The sequence below is a fragment of the Zingiber officinale genome, chromosome 8A, assembly GCF_018446385.1.
Source record: "Zingiber officinale cultivar Zhangliang chromosome 8A, Zo_v1.1, whole genome shotgun sequence".
NCBI classification, from domain to species: Eukaryota; Viridiplantae; Streptophyta; class Magnoliopsida; order Zingiberales; family Zingiberaceae; genus Zingiber; species Zingiber officinale.
In genome coordinates, this window is record NC_056000.1 from 4,329,197 (window position 1) to 4,356,949 (window position 27,753).

Consider the following 27,753-nt stretch of genomic DNA (forward strand, 5'->3'; position numbering starts at 1 on the left):
TCATTATTAAGGATATTTTAGTAATATAATATCTATATATTAATTACATGCATGTATTATAATTCAATTCTGATCAATCAGATTTTGGTCAAATAGATTTATCATTTCTAAAGGACAGTATTAAATGACTAGAATGTAGTCCTTCAAAATATACTTTATAAATCATTATTAAAAATATTTTAACAATATTATTTTTATATATTAATTATATACATGTATTATAACCCAATTCCGCCCAGACACTTTTCCTGCCAAATAGTTAACGAAAAGTTGCTGTTAATTATTGACCAACTAAATTCAACCACCGCGAGTGAGATGTCACAAAGATGAAGATTTCAAATTGGTGATTAAAGGCATGTGAAACTATTATTATTATTATTATTATTATTATAATAATATGTGAAACTATTATTATTATTATTATTATTATTATTATTATTATTATTATTATTATTATTATTTAAATTGAGATCTTTATATTTGAAGGAGCTTGGTCTTATTTGTTATGATTGCATGGGATTTAGATCCAAAGGGACCGCTGGATGTCAAAACTCTTCAAATGCGCAAGTGTTATAATTACTTGGTGGCAAAAATAAGTAATTAATGTAGATGGTTAGGTCCTATTTATTTGTTTGTTAAAAAATAATTTATTTATATTAGAAAGTAGTAGAAATCCTCTCGTCTGTAAATTATGGACCAGTAAATTGTAGACTAGAGAATGATCCACACTGTCTGAGAACCATTGATTTGGATAAATCCTATTTTTAAATAGATGAAGTCCATCTAAATTAATGGTTGAAAAAAATGAACCATCTTCTAGTCCGCAATTTACGGATCAGAGGATCCATGCTCGTTAGAAAGAGCCAAAGAGGTATAACTTTTATCTTAAATAAAAATAGTTTTAAACACTAAAAAAATAAATTCCATTAGAAATACATTGAATTTTGTTATTTAATTATGATATTTAATTTTTTTTTTATTTTTAGATAGAAATATAAAACACGCTCATACTAATCAGAATAGCGGGAAAAAAATAATAACCTTTAAAAAACATTTTTAGTTAATAATAATTTCGCACTGTGCTAAACATTAGAAAATGATTTTTTAAAATGTAAAAAATTAATTTACAAGAGACCATTAACGTGCACTATCCATTAGAAAATGATTTTTTAAAATGTAAAAAGGTAATTTACAGTGTCACTCTGTTGCATGCATAATAGAAGTGGAAACTGGAAAGCAACGAGATGAATAATTAAGCTGCAATTCTTCTTTTTTGTGGTTTTTCTTACTTTTTAAATTTGATCATCTGATATTTGATGTTTCGTATTAATTTTTTCATCCCGGGCCATGGTGCGGTAGTATATTCAGGTACTCATGGTTTGAATTTAGTTATGATGTATTCAGAGACGGATGCACATTAAGACTCAGGCGTCTTTATCCATGTCCGTCTATATCTGTCTATGTCTATACTGTGCATGTCTTTCTCTATGCCTTGGTTACTACACTAATGGTTAGTAGTCATTCGTGACTTACTTCCTCTATATTGGCCTAGGGACAGGTTGACGGGAGTGATAGGTGAGCAAATTATCTTTTTTTACCACATAATTTATTTTCTACATAACTTTTTTACTTATAATGTGATGTTTATTCAATTACATATATTTATTGGCATTATATTACACATTAAGAACGTATAAAAGTTATATTATATTATATTAATAATTATTGTCATAAATTATTTTTAGCACGTGAAGTTAGAAAATAATTAAAAGATATTATAGAAGAACTTAGGATAGTTTTTTTAAAAGAGAATACAAATCCTTATCAGAATTTTAAGAGGGTAAACTATGAGAATAATTTTATTAAAATAATTTGTCTAAAACCAAATGATAGAAGAAAAAGTTTTGATTCAATACTTATAAGAAATATAAAACTTTTTAAGTAAATTAATGAAAAACGAGCATCACATTTATTCCATAAAACTTTGGTTCCAAAGAAAATTCTTTATGTTAGACGAGCAATCAAAATAAGTTTATATAAATTCATAGCATTTACTTCGTGCATAAAGAAGACTTTTGAAGATTTTCACGTATTCATAGATTTTGGTCAAATTGAGATGATTTTTCCTCATTAGATGGATTGTGGGTCGTTCACGGGTCGATCGCTCAAGAGTCATTCACTCTATTTTTATTTGAGTTCTATTCCTTTGGCACTGGGTCGTGTTCATCGAGTTCTACTCTTTTGGCGGCTTAAACCTCTGCAAGACATTTAAATATAATATATAATAATTATTTTCGTCATTTAGGATGTGACCTCCCCAAATTTAAAATCTTAGATCCATCCTTAGATGTATTTAATTATTATAGAATTTTTTTCTCAAATGGAGCTACCGCGCTTTCCGATTTTATCTCGGTGGATCGAATTTTAAAATAGAGATGATTAAAATTGAGATCTCTCTGAATTAGTCGATCGAATTTTAACAGCCGATCGCGAAGTTTATCTCCGTGCATTGCTTCTTGATCGAGCTCTCACCTATCGGCCTCGATTCCACGCCCCTGCTCCGCTTTGCGACGTCGCCGCCGGCCGCCGGCGCCGAAAAGATGTCGACCCCGAAGAGCCTGACGACCTCGACAGCCGGCTTGGGGGCGGGGGCAACCTGCACTGTCGACGGGCGCCTCTTACAGCCGATGAAGAGCTGCCTTTCGGCGTCGGTGGTGCGCTGGAAAGTGATGATATCACCGGCTCGGAGACCCTTCTCCTTCACGAAACGGCTCCATCCCTTGGTCAGCACGTGGCTCTGGCTGCTGCCCCAGTACGAGTAGCGGAACCGCCACGACCTCCCGACGGCGGCGTCCTCGAAGTGAAGCAGCACGCTCTTGACGGACGCCGACGACGTCGCCGGGAAGTGCTTCTCCGCGTGCTGCTTCGGGATCACCAGCCGGTTCAGCTTCCCCACGTCGCTCGGCGTCACTTCCTTGTCGAACAAGTGCACCCGGTGCTGCGTCGGCGCCATCTCTAATCGCGGCGAGCCGAAGCCGAGCACTCCGCCGCTCCAATTCTGTTTCATCGCCCGCCGCTTGCTCTGCTGCAGCTCGTCGCGGTAGGTGTGCTTGCGGAGCATGTCGACGACCTCGGCCTTGGAGCAGGAGGCGATGAAATCGAGTTCCGTGGCAGCGTCGGCGCCGGCGGAGCCAGCGAGCGGCTCGAAGTTGGTGACAGCGTCGCGCCCGCGGAAGCGAAGGACGGCGACGTCGTAAGCCCGGGCGGCCTCGGCTTCGTCTTTAAAGGTGCCGAGCCAGACGCGCCTGTGCTTCTCGTAGATCTGCGCGCCCCAGCGGCCGTTGGGCTGCGGCACCACGCCCTTGTAGTTCGACGACGGCAGTTTCTTCCTGCCGGACTCTGCTTCCGCTCCCACCTCAGGATCCAGGACGACGCTGGCGCCGCTGCCAAGCCTTTGTAAGTCGACTTTAGGCGGCGGCAGCCGAGTTTGTGCCTCCTCTGAGCTGCTACTCTCCGTATTCATAGAAGAAATGAAGGTAGCTAGGAAGAGGATAAATTGTATTGCTGATCTAGGAGCTAGAGATAATACAAGTAGTTAACCAGCTAGCTTGTGATTGCTACATATATAGGAAAGGGAGAGGCTACTAATTAGTTATTGTATAATATTTATGTTTGATAGCTAGCTAGCTATCAAGTTGACAAATCTAATGGCATGTGAAGATGGTGGTGTATGGTTCAATTGTGAGCACACAAAGTACTGAAGCTAGGGATGGAAAGGTCAGTGTCGCAAGTCACAGCTGGGTGTGCAACTTGGTCAATTGGGAGATAGGCCACGGATCTGAGGTAGCTTCTAAGTTCATGCATGCATGCATGATGCATATCTAGTCTCTCTCTCAGAGCTTTGCTGCTGCTTTAGTCAGCTGAAAGTGGCATGGCATTCTGCCATGTTTATGTTCGAATGTATACGTCAGTGTCATTCTTTTGTACGTATGTATTGGCAGCAACTGGGGATGAACAAACAAAACCAGGAACAAGTTGCTGTACTCGTTTTTGTTTTTTTTAAAAATTCCCTCTATCTCTTTTTCCTTAATTTCACCTATTTGCGATTTTTTTAATTATTAAGTCTGGAGCAAAATATCTTAAATTGAAAACGAGTAATTGTGCATTAAACATGACGTCGGCCGTGCCCAAGATGATGCATGAAAGCCAAAAGAGCACTTCTATACAATAATATATAATAATAATAATTATAAAAAGCATGTTGGATTTGAGCCACCTACCTCAGCGTGAATATCATATTTAAAAAGTATTTTTGAGATCAGAAAATTAAAGCTCATCTTACTTTTCATCTGATGGAGACTCTCTGTAGCTAGTTTTAATGATACGCACCCATGTATATTATCATTATTCTTATGATTCAGATTTTTCCATTATTATTAGATCATTTTGACTTATTTCAGATTCATCCTCATCTTCATTCCAAATAATTCCAGATAACATTTAGATAACATTTAGAGGCGCTTGGTATATATTTAGCAATAAAAATAATAATAAATTTTGATTAAGGGTTAATGATAATGGAAATATGGAAATGATTATTGGATTGATGGTGCTTGGTATAGATATTGGAATGAATATTATTCCCATTAATATTGTTTGATTTTGTTTAAATTATGAAATGAGTATCAGTCAAAATTCTCATTTTATCCTTATAAGTAAAATCTAAAAATAATCATACAAAGTCATGGATTGAACAAATTACTTGAGCAGTCTTACTTGTTCTTACCAACGAAATCATACTTATCCAACATCTCAAGATCTTGTGACATTTTTGAGGATTTACCTTGAAAATTATATTTAAATAATGGTTTAAGTTAAATCAAGATATAGAAAAGTGGTATAAATTTAAGACATAATTAAATAGTTTGTATATTTTTTTTATTTTTTATGTGGATTATTTACTTTACATAAAGTAAAGTATATAATCATTTAAAAAAATATTTATAGAGTAAATAAACATCATAGGAAATAAGAGATATCATGACGAAGTGATCGAACGAAAATGATAAAACTACATCCACTGAAGAGAGAGATCTCAAAAGCGATGATTGAGTTCCATAGTCCTAAAAAAGGACCACTGTTGTCACCAATAGAAAATAAAAAGACAATAGAAAATAAAGGACACTAATTCCGATTGATGAAAATTAGGTAAAAAAAAACACTGAAATGCGAAAATCAAAAGAGAAAGAAAGACGAGTTGAGACAACTGACTCACCTTCGACAAACCAGACTGTGGCAAAGAGGCGAGTTGAGGCGCAGCGGTGAGTGAGGAAGAAAGACGCAGAAATACGAAAATCAAAAGAGAAGAAAAGGTTCGGCTCGAGGGGTTGGACCATAAAAAAAAACCTATATGAATAGAGAGGAATGAGTTTAACGATAATCTAAGGGTGAGTGAGTTATGAAAGTAGGGATATCAAATCCATATTTTGATTCCGATTCCCATCTACCAAGCATCAAGAATGGGAATGAAATAGATTTCATTCCCATTCCAGCATCCGAAACCTACCTACCAAACACCTCCTTAGTCTATACCATTTATTTTATTTTAGAGTTAAGTCCTCATAAATTTATTTTTAAATTATATCTAAAAAATCTCACAACAATAAAAATATCATACATGATGTTAAACTCACTCATGATTAACTTATCTGTTCATTGTCCAATATAAGAATTTCGTTTAATTCTAACAAAAATTATATGCACCAACTATTACATCATCGAAGATCAATCACAGTCATGTCACACCACAAGCCTTATCCAAGTCATCCGACGTGTACAACAATCGATATAAAGTTAATCTCTTAGACTAATCTCCCCCATGTGTTTCATGTCATTAAAGATTAACACTAATTAATTAATTAATTAATATATAGGAGATAGTGTAAAAGTGCTCCTCTACTCATACTTTCTCGGTCACGCCGGCCAGATCTCTTCGAGACGCTCATTATCAACTCCATCATTTCCCATCTGCTTTCTTATACTTAGTTGTCAATGACCTCATCAAAGCTTCTTATTTGGGACATTAGTTATCGTATATATCATTAAATAAACGTTTAGTGTTTTGATTCATTGCGTCTCTTTGTTGATATATATTTCTCAATCACTAGCTAATTGCTTTGATTCCCACCCTTACTCGTGCAAATTGTTGGTTGTCACGCAAGAAAGTCATTCGAATTAAGCCACTGCCTTTCTTGGACCACAGAGAGGAGAAAAAAAACAAAAACTATGCCGAGAAATTAATGGGATCGATCGATGCAGTGAAGAAAAACGTTACTGGAGTATATATTTTCTCTAATGTAATAAGTTGCTTAATGCTTGCAAGTTGTAAATTATCATGGATAAAGATGTGGTTAATTACGGATTCCATCGTCATCCGCATATAGTTTTTGTTTTGTTTTGTATATATTTTGTCCTTGTTCTCTATTTATTGTGAGCTTTATTGTTCTTCTTTTTTCAAAGAACTGAGAAGAAGCTCATATCGGATAGGATTGTCCTTGCCAGATGATCTAGCTAGACATATAGAGATGGTTATTAGTTCTTAAGAATCTAATATGGAATTTTTGATCCAAGAAGAATTATCCAACAATTGTACTGCATTAGAATGATTCATGAGAAATTATTATTGCCTAATAAAAAATAGATATTCATTGTTCTCTATTAAATTTAATCTCTCTAACTCTGTGATCGTGACTACAAGAGTTGTTATTTTATAGAAGGCCCACGTTATTTTGGGCCAGCCCAAACTAATGCTTTTAAAGAAATATCCGTGCGTGTGTGTTTCGGTTTTGTTATTACTGCCTGCCTCATCGATTCGGATGTGCTGTTTTGTCTACGCTTGGATCAACAACATGAATGGAGATGCATCTAGCTTCGTTCCGAGTGTTAGCCTGACTTTACTTTATAATGAAAATTATATTGGAGAATCTTATGCGGCGAGGGCGGGAGCAGAGAAGAGAAGCATTGATGGGTTCGGCAGAGCAACTTTCCAGATGATATAATTTTTGATTGGATTTAGAATTAGATTTTGTCGATGCTCATATGTGTAGAATTTGAAAGTCTACATTTATTATCAGATACCTATAATCGTCAAATTTCGGACTCAAACGATATTGTTTAGGCCTGTTGTGGAACCTCTGAATATTTTTTTTTACTATTTTTAGTAAGTTGTGAATTTAAAAAAATTAGGCTATTTTTGGTGTTGTTATCTTACAATTAGGGTATTCGGTCTATTTAAGTGTTTTGTTTAATATTTTGAGACAGTTTTGGCTTAATTCTATTTTGAGTCGTCATCTCCTTCTTGGAACAAGGTATTTTTTTTTATTTTCTGGTATTCTCTTCTGAATCAACAGGTTGTAGAAGTATCAATTTCGGTAGTCGTGCGTGAATCAACGAAGTCGATAATATCCGTTGTGTCAGTTGGTATCACAGGCGAATAGATCTTGAGAAGACAACGTGTTGACTGACAACGTCAACAACATGTATGAACGTGATCTCGAACAACGGTTTTAAGATATGGTGGATGAATGGGTGGGGCGGATTGAAGGGTGTTTGCCCCTTGGCAACCCACAAGAGGGGATGAATTATCCTGAAAATAATAATAATACCTTTCTCAAAATTTACAATTTTGAATAAAACAAAAACTTTACTAAAATAATCTAAAATGAATAAAAGAAGTACGAGACAAAAGGATTTACTTGGTTTGCAACCAAGGAGGTTACTAATTCAAAGCAAATGAAGCTCAACTAATCAATTCCTTCTTCGACACAGGTTGAAGGTGGAGAAACCTTATACAGAACGTTGAACGTACAAACAAACAAAGAACAAAGTGAAAGAAATTGAATACAGAAGTGTTGTATTGACTACTGAGATTAGGACTGTATTTATAGCCAAGTTCCAAGCGCCTAGAAGGGCTCCGGGCGCCTACGCATGGATAAAACTTTATCCATGTCACAATGGCTATACAACGATCGAATGATAAGATTTTATAAAGTCAACTCCATGTTGACTTTATATTCGGGTCTTCCGCTTCGGCTCCGTTCACTTGGATGATTTCGGCCATTCGAAATAAGGCTCACTCGAACCCATTTTCTGGCCTTCTCGAGTAATCTTCCACTTCGACTTCTTGTCCCTCGGAAACGTCGCATGCTTCCTTCTCGTCTGCAGCGTACTCTTTCGCAGCGCCTCGTCCCTCAATGTACTGAGCTTGTCAACTCTCTCCCGTGTCGTCCTTCTCGTTAGCTGCGTCTTTTGCTCGACTTCCTATGCTCCTAAGTTCCTGCACATTTAGACACAAGGCATTAAAAGACAACAGGACCTAATTTGATTTGGTTGATCATATCAAAACTACCACGAGGTACTTACAAAGGGGTCATGGACCAACTTGCTAACGGGAGAGAGACATTGTTCGAGAGCCAACCTATAAGAAATTCGGTCCATTATCATCACCGAGTGAACTCGAGCGTGGGAACAGGTGACGAGGAGGATGATTATGAAGAGGAGGCTTCCCACATGCATCACCGACCAATAGTAGCAGATGATTGTAGGCGTTGGGAGTTAGGTATGAGAACTGAAATTCCTGAGTTTCATGGCAGCTTACAACTTGAAGAGTTTCTAGATTGGCTAGCCTTTATAAAAGAAATCCAATATTTTAAAGAAGTCCCTACGACAAGTGTGCCCTTGGTTGCAACTAGATCGAGTAGGAGAGCAACTATATGGTGGCGACAACTGAAGTTGACTCGGAACAGGTTGGGTAAGGCAAAAATTACCAAACTGGAAGAAGATGAAGAAGCTCATGCAGTGAACCTTTTTACCATACAATTTTCAACGACTAATATATCAAAGATTGCAGAATTTGAAGCAAGATATCCAATCAGTCAATGAATATACTTCTGAATTTTTTCAATTAATTGTGAGGAATGAATTACATGAGACGGAAGATCAATTGGTATCAACATATATGGGGGGGGGGGGGGTTGAAATTCCAAATTCAAGACATGATTAACATGTTTGACCCAATTTCTGTATCTATTGCACACCAAAGGGTGTTGGTGGTAGAAAAGCATGCACATTAAATAATGGATTTTTTCCTACAAACTCTGTGAGCGGAGGACCTGGTGGGGTGATTGATGGGGTTGGTAACAGGGGTATAGGGCAAATTTATAGAGGAAGTTGCAGTAGTGGCAGCGGAATAAAGTGTTTTAATTGTAGAGACTTTAGCACAGATAGTCGGAGTGTGAGAAGGCTATGACAAAGAAAGTACTATTCATGGAGAATGAAGATTGTGAAGATGACATAGTCGAATTCTCTGGAGACCTCGAATATGATGAGGAGGTCGCAGATGAAGTCTTGTTGGAAGAAGATATCGAGACAACCTTGGTAGTTCAACGTTCTTGTTTGACTCTGAAATAAGTAGACGATGATTGGTTACAGAGTAATATCTTTTAATCAAATAAAATTAATAGTTGGTTTGTCTTTGGTCACACAAAATAATAGCAGTGACTCCGACGGGGAGGATACTATTAAATGCGCATAAGTGTATACCATTACTTGATACTTAGTCCATTAAATAGGATTGTACCCCTTCAGATGGAGAAGATCACACAAACCTAAATAATTTCCTATAATCATCAATAAAATAAGTTTGATCTAGTGATCCTCAAACAAACTTATCCGATGTGGAGGAAGGCACTCAGAGCCAACATGCAAGTTTGAATGCATCACTTACAAACCAGTAATGGAGACCGTGTAATTTAATTAAATAAACCCTCTCCCATTTAGTTATTTAAAATCGAGGAATTTTAATCATGCACGCACATCACAACACATAAAACAGCATATAAAGGCAATAAATATGAAAATAAAATTTACAACTATTATGCCCTCATCCAACGTTATCCTCCAATATGCTGCCAATGGATCAAGCCGTCGTGTATGCCGCCAATGGATCAAGCCGTCACGTCTATCTCGCTTTCTTCTCCGCCGTGCCTCTGGTCCTCAAAATAGCACCACACATAGCAAGGATACAAGCCGCAACAAAAATAAAATTTTACATTTATCAATCCTATATTTCATAAGGGAATGTACATGTAATCTAGATCGAATAGAATGTAAAACAACAATAATAATAATAAGGCAACCGACCATATTTAATTATTACAATCATGCACACACAACAACCTCGACATGTCCGAGGGTTCAAATCACACACAAGCACACAAAAGCCATAATAGTTGGATCTAGGATGCCTGCAACCACAGAGTTAATCTATCTAGCACATTCTACTATTATCCGGTCTAAACTTATGTATGAGCAGTGTATAATTTAACCGAAAACCAAACACACAGAGGCAGAAAATTAGCTCTGATACCATTTGTTGGGTGCTACTTGGAATACCGTTTTGTTTCCCCTGTACAAAAAAAATTGTACAAGTACATAACTTTTCCAAGCAACCCATGTGCTCTTCAGAAGTTAAACTTGGATTGGAAACGAAACTTAACATTTTTACTCAATGTTCGTTCTTCAAAGTTAAACCTGGATTGGAAACGAAACTTAACATTTTTACTCCAAGTTCAACCCTTGTGTTATTCTGAAGTTAAACCATATTACAGAAGTTAATTAAATATTTATTTCAAGGATCGGCTTTTAGGTCGTAGGCGAGGCACTAGGCCTTCGTGGTTATGAGATCATCCACCACTTCCTAGACAAAGCCTTTCAAAGAAATTAAATATTTAAACTTCTCACAGTAACCTTAGGTTTAATTACAGAGATCTTAATCAAAGCACAAGATCAAAACACAAATCGAAGCACAAAAATGAAAACACGAAATTGTTGGTCCCTTTGGAGGCCGGCAAGAGGGGAGGGGTGAATTGCCCTACAAAATAAAACTCGAACCTTTCTCGGATTTCAACTATATAATGAACACTTGTAATAAAAGAGACTAAGTAAAGAAAAGCAGACACCAGAGTTTTACTTGGTTTGCAATTAGGGGATTGCTAATCCAAGGAATGTAAGCGCACTATCTGATTCTCCTCTGGGCGGAGTAGCCTCTTTACAACGTTGACAGCGCAAATGAAAAGAACAGAATTGAAAGCACAGAAGGAATTGATTACAAGTTGGTTATCTTGAATGTACGGATCAGTACTTTATTTATAGTACTGGTCCGGGCGCCTGGAAGGGGTTCCGGGCGCCCCCGGGGGGATAAATTTTATCCCCCAACGATCAGCTCGCGATCAGCTTCGATCTGGTCAAATATGAACCCCCGGGCGCCCCGGAATTGATCCAGGCGCCCGGACCTGTCAAGTCAACAAAGTTGACTCTGGTCCAGGCTCTCTACTCCGGTTCAGCTCATCTCAGTTCGGCTCGTCTTGGTCCGGGTCTGTTCGCTCCGGCTCCGCTAGTTTGGGTGATCTCGGCCTTCCGGAATAGGGCTCACCCGAACCCATGTTCCGGCCTTCTCCTCGAGCAGCCTTCCTTCCCGATTTCTCGTCCCTCGAGCGTCGCGCACGCTCTTCTCGTCCACCGGTGTACTCTTTCGCGGACACCTCGTCCCTCGGACGCACCAAGCCCGTCGGCTCTCTCCCGTGCCGTCCTTCTCGCTAGCCGCGTCTTCCCCTCGACTTCCTGTGTTCCTAAGCTCCTGCACACTTAAACACAAGGGTTAAACAAACGCAGGACCTAACTTAGCTTGTTTGATCATATCAAAACATCTTGGGGTTTCAACAATCTCCCCCTTTTTGATGTGAGCAACCCAAGTTAAGTTAGGGTAAACACATGCAATAAAAACAATTTATATTCAAATAAGTCCAAATATTTTTCAAATGAAAAATTATATTACCCCCCTAGACTTAACATACTTCTCCCCCTTTGACCACATAAAAATTGGGGTTATAAACAAGTCTAAGGTAAATTCAAACAAAACTTTGAGTGTAAAAAAAAAATGTCTAAGTAAAGACACTCTTCAAAATTTTTCTTTCGAAAAAAAATTTAAGTAAAACATTTTTTTTTAATAAAAACAATCATAAGTGTTAAAAAAAATTTTAAGTTTGAAACTTATCTTAACATTCCAAAAAAAATTTTCTAATTAAAAAAATTCTAAGTTAATATTCATAAGAAACAATTCTAAGTCAATTTTAAGAAAAATTATAAGGCAATCATAAAAAAAAAATTCTAAGATAACTTTCATAAAAAATTTCTAACTCAATTAAAAATTTCTAAAAAAATTTCTAAGATTTTTTTTTAAAAATATTTTCTAACACAAATTGAATAACTCTTTTAAAGCATTAAGTAATTAAAATTAATGCTTTTTCAGTTAGTCAATTAAACTTTTCATTTCGATACTTGGCTTCCAGGTCGTGGCGAGGCACTAGGCCTTCTTGGTTATTGGAGCAACAACCACTTCCTTAGACAAAGCATGATAAAGAAATTAGTTGTTTAATTTCCTTGCTGAAAATGCTAAGTCTGACTTTAATATAAATTTAAACAGGTTTTTGGAACCCAGTAGAGGTTCCTACCTATAGGATTAACCAAGTATTTCCTAGGTATATAGATTTTTGATATATTTCTAATTTGACTTTGATGAAATCTATAATACCAATTTAAACCTCTATAATTTCTAAAAGTAGAAATATTTGAACCATTAGATTTTTTCAATCTTTCTATTTCTTCTTTTAGTTTTTCATTTTCAATTTTTCAAAATCCTCTATAAGACATGATTTTGCCAAAATTCTCTTTGTTTCTAGAATTTCATTTTCTAATTTGGCATTTTTATTTTCTAATTTATACATGGATTTAGTCATAGCTTTGATACCAAAGTAAAGTTCATCAGGGGGTAAGAGGCATACCTCACTTACCATATCAGACTTGAAGCCTGAATCTTCCCCTGCTTCGCTACTTCCATCTGAGGCCGCTCCCCCTTCATCGATGCTGGGTTCTGATGTACTTTGTCCTTTGTAGCTTGCCATCAGTGCTATCCCGACATATTCTTGAGCTTCTGATTCGGATGAAGAAGTGTCGTCCCAAGTTGATTTTAGGTTGTGTTTCTTGGGTGTTTTCATTTTGACCTTCTTGAGTTCTGGGCAGTCTTCCCTTAGGTGTCCCTCCTTCTGACACTGGTAGCACCGTATCTTTCTTCTACCTTTTTGATTCTTTTTATTCTGCATTTTAAATTTATTAGATCTAAAAAACTTTTTAAAGTTTCTTACCATGTACGCTTCTTGATCATCTTCGGAGTCTGACTCGGGTTCATCCTTGTTAGATGCATTCAGCGCCATAGTCTGGGTTGTGTCCTTTAATATCTCTGCATATCTAGTTTCGTGTAATTCAAGGGTAGAAAACAACTCTTCTAAAGTACTTACCTCTAGGTCTTTTGAGATGTAGTAAGCATCGACGATTGATGTCCACTCCGGAGTTCTTGGAAACGCGTTGAGCGCGTAGCGTATAGTGTCCCGGTTTGTTACCGTTTCACCAAGGTTTTCGATTTACCTTTGCATGTAGACCGGCTACTTTCTCACCTTTCTCCAGACGGATGTTCATCAGTTTGTTGCGGAGGATGTCCCTTCTAGCGAGCTTCGCTTCGGACATGCCTTCGTGGAGTTCCAAGAACTTCTCCCAAAGTTCTTTAGCAGATAAATAGTTTCCGATGCGGTTGACCTCTTGAGGCGGTAACACGCTCAGCAAGTGATGTTCCGCACGGCTGTTTGCTACCGACTCATTCTGCTCCTTCTTTGTCCAATCGCTCTCTTCTTTTTCTTTTCCATCTTTATCTATTGGAGCTAAAAAACCATATTTCATAATAAACCGAATTTCAAAATCTGTTTTTAGGAATACCTCCATACGACGCTTCCAGTCTGCGAAGTTCCCCTCGAATTTTGGTGGGACGATGCTTGGTCCGGCCATCTTGTTGCTTCGATCGGCGGTTAGTCCTCCTGAAGCGCGCCTTGCTCTAATACCACTTGTTGGTCCCTTTGGAGGTCGACAAGAGGGGAGGGGTGAATTGCCCTACAAAATAAAACTCGAACCTTGCTCGGATTTCAACTATATAATGAACACTTGTAATAAAAGAGACTAAGTAAAGAAAAGCAGACACCAGAGTTTTACTTGGTTTGCAATCAGGGGATTGCTAATCTAAGGAATGTAAGCGCACTATCTGATTCTCCTCAGGGCGGAGTAGCCTCTTTACAACATTGACAGCACAAATGAAAAGAACAGAATTGAAAGCACAGAAGTAATTGATTACAAGTTGGTTATCTTGAATGTACGGATCAGTACTTTATTTATAGTACTGGTCCGGGCGCCTGGAAGGGGTTCCGGGCGCCCCCGGGGGGATAAATTTTATCCCCCAACGGTCAGCTCACGATCAGCTTCGATCTGGTCAAATGTGAACCCCCGGGCGCCCGGAATGGTTCCAGGCGCCCGGAGGTCCGGGCGCCCCGGAATTGATCCGGGCGCCCGGACCTGTCAAGTCAACAAAGTTGACTCTGGTCCAGGCTCTCTGCTCCGGTTCAGCTCGTCTCAGTTCGGCTCGTCTTGGTCCGGGTCTATTCGTTCCGGCTCCGCTAGTTTGGGTGATCTCGGCCTTCCGGAATAGGGCTCACCCGAACCCATGTTCCGGCCTTCTCCTCGAGCAGCCTTCCTTCCCGGTTTCTCGTCCCTCGAGCGTCGCGCACGCTCTTCTCGTCCACCGGTGTACTCTTCCGCGGACACCTCGTCCCTCGGACGCACCGAGCCCGTCGGCTCTCTCCCGTGCCGTCCTTCTCGCTAGCCGCGTCTTCCGCTCGACTTCCTGTGTTCCTAAGCTCCTGCACACTTAGACACAAGGATTAAACAAACGCAGGACCTAACTTAGCTTGTTTGATCACATCAAAATATCTTGGGGTTCCAACAGAAATTACTAGCCTCTTGTGTTGGTATTTCAGGATCCATACAAAGAAAACAAAACTAGTTGTGTTGCAGAATAAATAACTAGTTGTACCTTTCTTTGTAGACAAAGACCTCTTGATCTTCTGCCGTATTCCTCTCCTCTTCTTGGACGTCGTGTGGGCGACGATCTACCAAGACAAAAATAACACCCGAACCCTTTTTGTTTCCAAGCCGTCTACCACCAAAAGACGCAAAGAAAAGAACGCCTCCTCCTTCTTCTTCTCCTCCAAACCGCCGACCACCAAGATGTTTCGTCTCTTCGTTTTCTTTTCCTCCAAGCTCCGGCCACCAAGAGAAGATGGGGCGCCGACGCTAGAGGGAAGAAAAGGGAAGAAGAAAAGAAGTGGGGCGGCGACCCTAGAGGAAATAAAAGAAAGAATGAGGCGCCTACCTTAAGGGAAAGGAGAGGATTTTTAGTTGTAGAGAGAAACTTATCAATTCTTAATTGAATTGTTGATTGTTGTGGCATAATCTACTCTCCTTTTATAACCCTTTGCCCCAAATAAAAAAGGAGAAAAAGTAATAGATTTTTGTTTAAAAAAAATCTCTAGAAAAGAATTAACATAATTCTTTTTAGAAAAATTTCTTAAGAAAGAATTAGTATAATTCTTTTTAGAAAATTTCTAAGAAAAAATCAACATAATTCTTTTTAGAAAAATCTCTAGGAAAGAATTAATATAATTCTTTTTAGAAAATTTCTAAAAAAGAATCAACGTAATTCTTTTTAAAAAAATCTCTAATTCTGTTGAGAAAAAATCTCCTTTTTTTTTTTTCCTTTTCTTTTCCTTTTGGTTTGGTCGGCCCTTTACTTGGGCACCAAGCAAGACTTGGCCGACCCCTTGCTTGGGCACCAAGCAAGGATGTGGCCGACCCCTTTCTTGGGTAGGAAGCAAAACCAAAACGGGTGAATGCGAGACTTTATAGAGGCTACAACAGGGACCGAGAGGAGGAATTGGTTTTGACCTCCTGATGGACTTGAGCTTCCTGTGTTCGACTCAAACACCCAACTCAAGTTCATCAATAATAACTCATACTACTAAAGAGTTATTATTGAATTACCGCACCAATCCCATATTACAATATGAGCTCCTTCTTATCATGAGTGCGTTAGTCTCCCTGTATTTAAGATATCGCATATCCGTTAATTAAATGAGTTACTGACAACTCACTTAATTAACATCTAGCTCCAAGAGTAGTACCACTCAACCTTATTATCATGTCGGACTAAGTCCACCTGCAAGGTTTACATGATAATCCTTATGAGCTCCTCAAGGGGACATCATTAACCTAAATCACTAGGACACAGTTTCCTTTTATAATCAACAACACACCATATAAATAATATTATTTTCTAAGTTATCGGGCCTATTGATTTAACTGAATAAATCTCACCCTTTGATAAATTAAAGAAATAAATACTAAGTATATGTATTTGTTATTATATCGGGATCAAGAGTACGCGCATCCATAATAACAGAGATTTTGTTCTTTTATGCAGTCAGTATAAAAGAAATAACCTTAAATGGTCATACTCAATAAACACATAGTGTACTAGTATAATTTTATAGTCAGGATAAATTGATATCAAATCACACTACAACCATTCCAATAGTTTGCCCCAATTCATCTTGGTTGTAAGCTACTATTTATAATTTATAAGAAATTGATAACATTATCTTCTGTGTGACACCACACACCATGTTATCTACAATATAAATTAAATGGACAACTACATTTAACTAAATGCAGACATTTGACCAATGTGATTCTCATTTAAAAAAAATATTCATACAAAAAGCTAGGCTTTTAATATACATCCTAACAATCTCCCACTTATACTAAAAGACTATGTTGTCATATATGCTGCCATACATCTGATTCTCATCCCCTCAACATGTCCATCAAAAGCTCTCGTCGGAAGGGCCTTAGTGAAAGGATTTGCCAGGTTATCTGCTGATGCAATCTTGGTGACAACAACTTCTCCTCGCTTTACGATCTCTCGTATCTGGTGGTACTTGCGCTCAATATGTTTACTTACCTTATGGGCTCGTGGTTCCTTCGAGTTTGCTACTGCACCACTATTATCACAATAAATTGTGATAATTTTGGGAAAACCAGGAATTACATCTAAGTCCATCAAGAAGTTTCTGAGTCATACTGCTTCTTTGGCTGCCTCAGAGGCTGCCACATACTCCTTCCATGGTGGAGTCTGAAATGCATTTCTGCTTAACACTCCTCCATGCTATGGCTCCACCTCCCAAAGTAAACACATACCCCGAGATTGACTTACTACTGTCCTTATCTGATTTGAAATCTGAATCCGTGTAACTAATAGGGAGCAAATCATCTGCCTGGTAAACCTGCATATAATCTCTAGTCCTTCTCAGGTACTTTAATATATGCTTTACGGCAGTCCAATGTCCCTGTTCTGAATTACTTTGATATATGCTAACCATGCCCACGGTAAAACAGATATCCGGTCTCGTACATAACATTGCATATATTAGGCTTCCTACAGCCGAAGCATAAGGAACTGCCTTCATCTCCTTTATCTCTTTTGATGTTTTAGGACATATCTCTTTAGATAAAGGTATTCCATGCCAAAAAGATAGAAAACCTTTATTGGAGTTTTGCATGCTAAAATGAGCTAAGATAGTATCGATGTATGAAACTTGGGATAAGCACAACATTTTTTTCTTGCGATTCTTTATTACTTTGATCCCAAGAATATGTCCACATTCTCCCAAGTCATTCATATCGAATTTCTTAGACAATCATACCCTTATGTCTGACAACACTTTGACATTGTTGCCAATGAGCAAAATGTCATCTACGTATAGTACAAGAAATATCGCCACGTTTTCGTCACGTTTCTTGTATACATAAGACTTATCCAGACACTGAATGAATCCATAAGACTGGAACACTTCATCAAATCGGATGTTCCAAGATCTCAAAGCTTGTTTCAGTCCATAAATGGACCGATTGAGCTTACATACAAGATGCTCTTTACCCTTTGCAATGAATCCCTCTGGTTGCTTCATATGGATGTTTTCTTCAAGACTTCCGTTAAGGAAAGCTGTCTTGACATCCATTTTCCAAACCTCATAATTCATATGAGCAGTAATAGATAAAAGAATCCGGATAGACTTGAGCATGACTACCGGCGAAAATGTTTCCTCATAATCGATTCCCTCTTTTTTGAGTATACCCTTTTGTAACAATCCTTGCTTTGAAGGTTTCTACCTTTTCGTCTATCCCTCTTTTTCTTTTGTAGACCCATTTATATCCAATGACTTTTACACCATTTGATGGTTCTACAAGCTCCCAGACTTGATTAGAATACATAGATTTTATTTCGGAGTTCATTGCATTTTGCCAAGATGCTGCATCTTTATCTTGGAGTGCTTCATCATATGTCCAGGGATCAGGTTCATGTTCACCAGGGATCAAGTCCGAAGACTCCCAAAAACATGAATCTATCAGGTTGTCGAACAACCCTCCCACTACGACGAGACACTACTGTAGGACCGTTGGGCTGGTTAGAAGGGGGTTGAATAGCCCTGTAAAAAAAAAAATAAAAGCAACCCTTTTCGAACTCTTAAACTAACACTTGTATAAAATTAGCTAAGCAGAAATACAAGAAAGAAATGAGGCACCGTGTTTGACTTGGTTACAACCGGGGAGGTTGTTAATCCAAGGAAAGTGATCGCACTAAAAACTCCTTCGGGCGGAGAAGCCTCTTACACCAGTGAAAGCACAAAAACAGAAGCTAAACTAGTTAACAGTGAGCGCACAAGTGTTTGGAATGCTAATTACTAAGTTGATTCAAAGCTTCTAGACCAAGGCTATATTTATAGCCTTGGTCAGGGCACCTGGAAGGGTTCCGGGCGCCCTGGGGGATAAATTTTATCCCCCAACGTTCAGATCGAGTTAAAGCTCGATCCGGTCAAAAACTCAGGTCCGGGCGCCCGGAAGGGTTCCGGGCGCCCCGATCAACTCCGGGCGCCCTGGACCCCAAAAGTCAACTTTGGTTGACTTTTTTGTCCGGGACCTCTGCTTCACTTCAGTCCCGCCTCGGTCCGGGTCTTCCGTGTTGGTCCCTTTGGAGGCCGGCAAGAGGGGAGGGGTGAATTACCCTACAAAATAAAACTCGAACCTTTCTCGGATTTCAACTATATAATGAACACTTGTAATAAATAAATAAAAGAGACTAAGTAAAGAAAAGCAGATACCAGAGTCTTACTTGGTTTGCAATCAGGGGATTGCTAATCCAAGGAATATAAGCGCACTATCTGATTCTCCTCTGGGCGGAGTAGCCTCTTTACAACGTTGACAACACAAATGAAAAGAACAGAATTGAAAGCACAGAAGGAATTGATTACAAGTTAGTTGTCTTGAATGTACGGATCAGTACTTTATTTATAGTACTGGTCCGGGCGCCCCCGGGGGGATAAATTTTATCCCCCAACGGTCAGCTCGCGATCAGCTTCGATCTGGTCAAATATGAACCCCCGGGCGCCCGGAATTGATCCGGGCGCCCGGACCTGTCAAGTCAACAAAGTTGACTCTGGTCTAGGCTCTCTGCTCCGGTTCAGCTCGTCTCAGTTCGGCTCGTCTTGGTCCGGGTCTGTTCGCTCCGGCTCCGCTAGTTTGGGTGATCTCGGCCTTCCGGAATAGGGCTCACCCGAACCCATGTTCCGGCCTTCTCCTCGAGCAGCCTTCCTTCTCGGTTTCTCGTGCCTCGAGCGTCGCGCACGCTCTTCTCGTCCACCTGTGTACTCTTCCGCGGACACCTCGTCCCTCGGACGCACCGAGCCCGTCGGCTCTCTCCCGTGCCGTCCTTCTCGCTAGCCGCGTCTTCCGCTCGACTTCCTGTGTTCCTAAGCTCCTGCATACTTAGACACAAGGGTTAAATAAACGCAGGACCTAACTTAGCTTGTTTGATCACATCAAAACATCTTGGGGTTTTAACAATCTCCCCCTTTTTGATGTGAGCAACCCAAGTTAAGTTAGGGTAAACACATGCAATAAAAACAATTTATATTCAAATAAGTCCAAATATTTTTCAAATGAAAAATTATATTACCCCCCTAGACTTAACATACTTCTCCCCCTTTGATCACATAAAAATTGGGGTTATAAACAAGTCTAAGGTAAATTCAAACAAAACTTTGAGTGTAAAAACAAAATGTCTAAGTAAAGACACTCTTCAGAATTTTTCTTTCGAAAAAAAATTTAAGTAAAATATTTTTTTTTAATAAAAACAATCATAAGTGTTAAAAAAAATTTTAAGTTTGAAACTTATCTTAACATTCCAAAAAAAATTTTCTAATTAAAAAAATTCTAAGTTAATATTCATAAGAAACAATTCTAAGTCAATTTTAAGAAAAATTATAAGGCAATCATAAAAAAAAAATTCTAAGATAACTTTCATAAAAAAATTTCTAACTAAATTAAAAATTTCTAAAAAAATTTCTAAGAATTTTTTTTTATAAATATTTTCTAACACAAATTGAATAACTCTTTTAAAGCATTAAGTAATTAAAATTAATGCTTTTTCAGTTAGTCAATTAAACTTTTCATTTCGATACTTGGCTTCCAGGTCATGGCGAGGCACTAGGCCTTCTTGGTTATTGGAGCAACAACCACTTCCTTAGACAAAGCCTCATAAAGAAATTAGTTGTTTATTTCCTTGCTGAAAATGCTAAGTCTGACTTTAATATAAATTTAAACAGGTTTTTGGAACCCAGTAGAGGTTCCTACCTATAGGATTAATCAAGTATTTCCTAGGTATATAGATTTTTGATATATTTCTAATTTGATTTTGATGAAATCTATAATACCAATTTAAAGCTCTATAATTTCTAAAAGTAGAAATATTTGAACCATTGATTTTTTCAATCTTTCTATTTCTTCTTTTAGTTTTTTATTTTCAATTTTCAATTTTTCAAAATCCTCTATAAGACATGATTTTGCCAAAATTCTCTTTGTTTCTAGAATTTCATTTTCTAATTTGGCATTTTTATTTTCTAATTTATACATGGATTTAGTCATAGCTTTGATACCAAAGTAAAGTTCATCAGGGGGTAAGAGGCATACCTCACTTACCATATCAGACTTGAAGCCTGAATCTCCCCCTGCTTCGCTACTTCCATCTGAGGTCGCTCCCCCTTCATCGATGCTGGGTTCTGATGTACTTTGTCCTTCGTAGCTTGCCATCAGTGTTATCCCGACATATTCTTGAGCTTCTGATTCGGATGAAGAAGTGTCGTCCCAAGTTGCTTTTAGGTTGTGTTTCTTGGGTGTCTTCATTTTGACCTTCTTGAGTTCTGGGCAGTCTTCCCTTAGGTGTCCCTTCTTCTGACACTGGTAGCACCGTATCTTTCTTCTACCTTTTTGATTCTTTTTATTCTGCATTTTAAATTTATTAGATCTAAAAAACTTTTTAAAGTTTCTTACCATGTACGCTTCTTGATCGTCTTCGGAGTCTGACTCGGGTTCATCCTTGTTAGTTGCGTTCAGCGCCATAGTCTGGGTTGTGTCCTTTGATATCTCTGCATATCTAGTTTCGTGTAATTCAAGGGTAGAAAACTACTCTTCTAAAGTACTTACCTCCAGGTCTTTTAAGATGTAGTAAGCATCGACGATTGATGTCCACTCCGGAGTTCTTGGAAATGCGTTGAGCGCGTAGCGTATAGTGTCACGGTTTGTTACCGTTTCTCCAAGGTTTTCGAGACCAGTAACTAGTTCTTTTACCTTTGCATGTAGACCGACTACTTTCTCACCTTTCTCCAGACGGATGTTCATCAGTTTGTTGCGGAGGATGTCCCTTCTAGCGAGCTTCGCTTCGGACGTGCCTTCGTGGAGTTCCAAGAACTTCTCCCAAAGTTCTTTAGCAGATAAATAGTTTCCGATGCGGTTGACCTCTTGAGGCGGTAACACGCTCAGCAGGTGATGTTCCGCACGGCTGTTTGCTACCGACTCATTCTGCTCCTTCTTTGTCCAATCGCTCTCTTCTTTTTCTTTTCCATCTTTATCTATTGGAGCTAAAAAACCATATTTCATAATAAACCGAATTTCAAAATCTGTTTTTAGGAATACCTCCATACGACGCTTCCAGTCTGCGAAGTTCCCCTCGAATTTTGGTGGGACGATGCTTGGTCCGGCCATCTTGTTGCTTCGATCGGTGGTTAGTCCTCCTGAAGCGCGCCTTGCTCTGATACCACTTGTTGGTTCCTTTAGAGGCCGGCAAGAGGGGAGGGGTGAATTGCCCTACAAAATAAAACTCGAACCTTTCTCGGATTTCAACTATATAATGAACACTTGTAATAAATAAATAAAAGAGACTAAGTAAAGAAAAGCAGACACCAGAGTTTTACTTGGTTTGCAATCAGGGGATTGCTAATCTAAGGAATGTAAGCGCACTATCTGATTCTCCTCTGGACGGAGTAGCCTCTTTACAACGTTGACAGCACAAATGAAAATAACAGAATTGAAAGCACAGAAGGAATTGATTACAAGTTAGTTGTCTTGAATGTACGGATCAGTACTTTATTTATAGTACTGGTCCGGGCGCCTGGAAGGAGTTCCGGGCGCCCCCGCGGGGATAAATTTTATCCCCCAATGGTCAGCTCGTGATAAGCTTTGATCTGGTCAAATATGAACCCCAGGGCGCCCGGAGGTCCGGGCGCCCCGGAATTGATCCGAGCGCCCGGACCTGTCAAGTCAACAAAGTTGACTCTGGTCCAGGCTCTCTGCTCCGGTTCAGCTCGTCTCAGTTCGGCTCATCTTGGTCCGGGTCTATTCGCTCCGGCTCCGCTAGTTTGGGTAATCTCGGCCTTCCGGAATAGGGCTCACCCGAACCCATGTTCCGGCCTTCTCCTCGAGCAGCCTTCCTTCCCGGTTTCTCATCCCTCGAGCGTCGCGCATGCTCTTCTCGTCCACCGGTGTACTCTTCCGCGGACACCTCGTCCCTCGGACGCACCGAGCCCGTCGGCTCTCTCCTGTGCCGTCCTTCTCGCTAGTCGCGTCTTCCGCTCGACTTCCTGTGTTCCTAAGCTCCTGCACACTTAGACACAAGGGTTAAACAAACGCAGGACCTAACTTAGCTTGTTTGATCACATCAAAACATCTTGGGGTTCCAACATTCCGCTCCGGATCCGCTTACTTGGGTGATCTCTGCCATCCGAAATAGGGCTCACCCGAACCCAACTTCCGGTCTTCTCGAGCAGGCTTCCCTCCGGTTTCTCGTCCCTCGGAATTGCTGCGTGTTTCCTTCTCGTCCGTCGGCGTACTCATCCGCAGTTTTCGTCCCTCGGACGCACCGCGTGCCATCCTTCTAGCTAGCTGTGTCTCTTGCTCCCCGAGTAATCTTCCGCTCCGGCTTTCATCCCTCGAAACCACCCCACGCTTCCTTCTCGTCCACCGGGGTACTCTTCCGCAGCACCTCGTCCCTCGGACTTCGTCCTTCTCGCTAGCTGCGTCTTCCGCTCGACTACCTGTGTTCCTAAGCTCCTGCACACTTAGACACAAGGTTAGAAACAAACAGGACCTAACTTAACTTGTTGATCACACCAAAACAACCTTGGGGTTCCAACAATCTCCCCCTTTTTGGTGTGATCAACCCAAGTTAAGCTAGGGTTAAAATAGACATTTAAATAACATTAAGTAAATTAACTTAATTTGTAATTTAAGTGCAAACAAATAGAAAAGATAAAAAAATTAAATCTATCTACCTCCCCCTAGACTTATACTTTCCCTTCTCCCCCTTTGATCACAAAAAAAATGGGGTTCCAAGCAAAACAATCTAAGGGTTAAAGATTTAGTAAATTTGAAAAAATATTTAAAAGAAATTCATAAAAATAATTTTAAGTTTTTGCAAGAATTATTTTGAGAAATATTTCTAACTTAAAAAAATTTCTAATTAAAGTTTTTTAAAAAAATTGACTTAGGAAAAAAAAATTTCTAAGTAATTTGAGCATAAATTTCTAATTTCAGAAAATCTTTTAACTTAAGAAAGAATGATTTTTGAGAATTTTTAAGCACATTTTTAAAACACATGACTTAGTCAATTAAAAATTTCTAAGTAAGTAAATTTTTAAATTGAAATAAAATGTTTTGAATAACTCTTTTTAAAGCACTAATTAATTCTTGTATTAATGCTTCATTAGTAATTAAACATTTATTTCAATATTTTGACTTCCAGGTCGTGGCGAGGCACTAGGCCTTCTTGGTTATTGGAGCAACAACTACTTCCTTGACAAAGCCTCATAAAGAAATTCTTTGTTTAATTTTCTTACTTAAAGTGCTAATTTTAATTTTAAAATTTAGTTTAAGCATGATTTAGGAACCCAATATAGGTTCCAACCTACTGGATTAACTAAAAAGTTTTTAGAAACATATTTTCTTGAAATGTTCCTAATTTTTCCAGGATGATATTTAAAGTACCAATTTAAATTATTAAATCTTCTAACATTGGTTTTAGATGAACATGCATGGTTTCTCAAGTTATCTACTTGAATTTTCAAATCATCATTTTCAAGTTTCAATTTTTCATTTGCTAGTTTTAATTTATCTAATTCTTCTAAGGGACAAGACTTAGCTAGAATTACTTTTAAATTTTTATTTTCACTTTCTAATTTGCAGCAATCTTTTGTTAAAAGTTTAATGAACTTAAACATTTTATCGGGAGGAAGGGATCGTACCTGACTTACCTTGTCGATCTCGTTGTCCATTTCTCCCCCTAAGCTGCTGCTTTCTTCCGACGTGTCTCCCCCTTCATCGATGCTCTCGATGCTCATTTCGGAAGAGCTTGAATTGCAGTCGTCGTCTTGATGACTCGCCATCAGTGCGAGTCCGGAGAAAGCTTCGACTTCTGATTCGGACGATGTATCGTCCCACGTCGCCTTTAGGGCCTTTCGCTTTTGGATAGGCTTCTTACCCTTCTCCTTGTCCTTGCTTTTCAGCTTGGGGCAGTTGTCCTTGACGTGCCCTTCTTCGTCGCAGTGGTAGCAGCAAATCGTTCTTCTCCTCTTTCCCTGCGGATGATTAGTAGATCTGGATTTACAAAGTTTCTTGAATTTTCTTACCATCATTACCATTTCCTCGTCGTCGAGAGAGGATTCCGATTCTGGTTCGTCTCTCGAGGCTTTGAGGGCGACGCTATTTTTTGGCTCCTTCATTCCTGCACATCTTGACTCATGCACTTCAAATGTTGAAAAGAATTCTTCTAATGAAATCTTTTCTAAATCTTTAGAAATGTAAAATGCATCTACTAATGATGCTCATTTGGTATTTCTATGAAAGGAATTTAAAGCGTACCTGAGCGAATCTCGGTTACTTACCTTTTCTCCGAGATTCGAAAGTCCGATGATAATTTCTTTTATTCTCGAGTGCAGATGCGCAACTGACTCGTCTTCCCCAAGTCGCAGGCTGGTGAGCTGATTGCGAAGCAGATCTCTTCTAGCGAGCTTGGCTTCGGACGTTCCTTCGTGCAGCTCGAGGAACTTCTCCCAAAGTTCCTTTGCAGAGTTGTATTTACTGATCCTGTTGACTTCTTGAGGCGGAAGAACGCTTAGCAGATGATACTCTGCTTTGCCCTTCGCCACGAAGTCGGCCTGCTCCTTTTTTGTCCATTTATCTATTTCCTTGTCCTCTGGAGCTTGAAAGCCAAGTTTCATTGTTAAAAATAATTCAATATCTGTTGTAAGAAATACCTGCATATGTTTTTTCCAAGTGGCAAAATCCCCTTCGAATTTTGGCGGGTGAATGCTTGGTCCGGCCATCTCATTGCTTCGTTCGGCGGTTAGTCCTCCTGAAGCGCCTTGGCTCTGATACCACTTGTAAGACCGTTGGGTCGGCTAGAAGGGGGGGGGTTGAATAGCCCTATAAAAAAAAATAAAAGCAACCCTTCTCGAACTCTTAAACTAGCACTTGTATAAAATTAGCTAAGCAGAAATACAAGAAAGAAACGAGGCACCGTGTTTGACTTGGTTACAACCGGGGAGGTTGTTAATCCAAGGAAAGTGATTGCACTAAAAACTCCTTTGGGCGGAGAAGCCTCTTACACCGGTGAAAGCACAAAAACAGAAGCTAAACTAGAACAGTGAGCGCACAAGTGTTTGGAATGCTAATTACTGAGTTGATTCAAAGCTTCTGGACCAAGGCTATATTTATAGCCTTGGTCGGGGCGCCTCGAAGGGTTCCGGGCGCCCTGGGGGGATAAATTTTATCCCCCAACATTCAGATCGAGTCAAAGCTCGATCTGGTCAAAAACTCAGGTCCGAGCGCCCGGAAGGGTTCCGGGTGCCCCGGAGGGGTCTGGGCACCCTGGACCCCAAAAGTCAACTCTGGTTGACTTTTTCGTCCGGGACCTCTGCTTCGCTTCAGTCCCGCCTCGGTCCGGGTCTTCCGCTACGGATCCGCTTACTTGGGTGATCTCTGCCATCCGGAATAGGGCTCACCCGAACCCAACTTCTGGTCTTCTCGAGCAGGCTTCCCTCCGGCTTCTCGTCCCTCAGAATCGCTGCGTGTTTCCTTCTCGTCCGCTGACGTACTCATCCGCAGTCTTCGTCCCTCGGACGCACCGCGTGCCATCCTTCTCGCTAGCTGCGTCTCTTGCTCCCCGAGCAATCTTCCGCTCTGGCTTTCGTCCCTCGGAACCACCGCACGCTTCCTTCTCGTCCACCGGGGTACTCTTCCGCAGCACCTCGTCCCTCGGACTGCCGTCCTTCTCGCTAGCTGCGTCTTCCGCTCGACTACCTGTGTTCCTAAGCTCCTGCACACTTAGACACAAGGTTAGAAACAAACAGGACCTAACTTAACTAGTTGATCACACCAAAACAACCTTGGGGTTCCAACAACTACTTGTAATTGTGCATTATTTATGACACACGTTGTAGCTTCTTGTGGTATCTCATCTTGTACCGTTGGTACTATAGTAGACATGTCTTCTCTTATTTCCTCAACAACAATTTTACTCATGGGCTTGTGGTTCATTACATAGTTCTCTTCTAAAAATCGGGCATTGGTGCTAACAATGACCTTCCGATCTTTAGGACTATAAAATAAACTATCTTTCATTCCTTTAGGATAACCCACAAACAAGCGAACTTCTGTACGTAATTTCAACTTATCAGCATCTTCCTTTAGCACATGTACTCGACTACCCCAAATCCGAATGTGTTTCAAACTAGGCTTACGCCCATTTCATAATTCTGTGGGTGTAGAGGGTACTGACTTAGAAGGTACCAAGTTCAGAATGTATGCCGCAATTTCCAGAGCATATCCCCAAAACGAATTTGGTAATTCTGAAACACTCATCATTGATCTAACCATTTCCATAAGAGTCTAATTCCTTCGTTCCACCACACCATTATGTTGGGGTGTACCAGGTGCAGACAGTTGGGATTGAATCCCTGCCTTTGATAAGTAACTCCTAAACTCTTCTAAGAGGTACTCGCCACCACGATCAGACCGTAGTGTCTTGATACTTTTACCATGACATTTCTCCACATCAGCCTTGTACTCTTTGAACTTATCAAAGCACTCAGACTTGAGGCGCATCAAGTAAATGTACCCACATCTCGAATAGTCGTCTATAAAAGAGACAAAATATTTGAAACCACCTCTCACCTGGATAGTCATAGGTCCACACAAATCAGAATGAACAAATTCCAACACATCTTTGGCTCTATACCCCTTGGCCTTAAAAGGTCTCTTGGTTATTTTTCCTTTCAAACAAGATTCGCAGGTTGGAAAGTTTTCCACCACCAA

The 27,753-nt window shown here is 39.6% G+C and overlaps 1 protein-coding gene across 1 annotated transcript; it reads right to left on the reverse strand.

Annotated features, from left to right (window-relative positions):
- Positions 1-2,436: 2,436 nt before the first annotated feature.
- On the reverse strand, positions 2,437-3,579 carry LOC122011449 (AP2/ERF and B3 domain-containing protein Os01g0693400-like). The gene has a single exon (XM_042567841.1). The coding sequence runs from the start codon at positions 3,521-3,523 to the stop codon at positions 2,477-2,479; it is 1,047 nt and encodes a 348-aa protein (XP_042423775.1). The 5' UTR covers positions 3,524-3,579; the 3' UTR covers positions 2,437-2,476.
- Between the last annotated feature and the right edge of the window lie 24,174 nt (positions 3,580-27,753).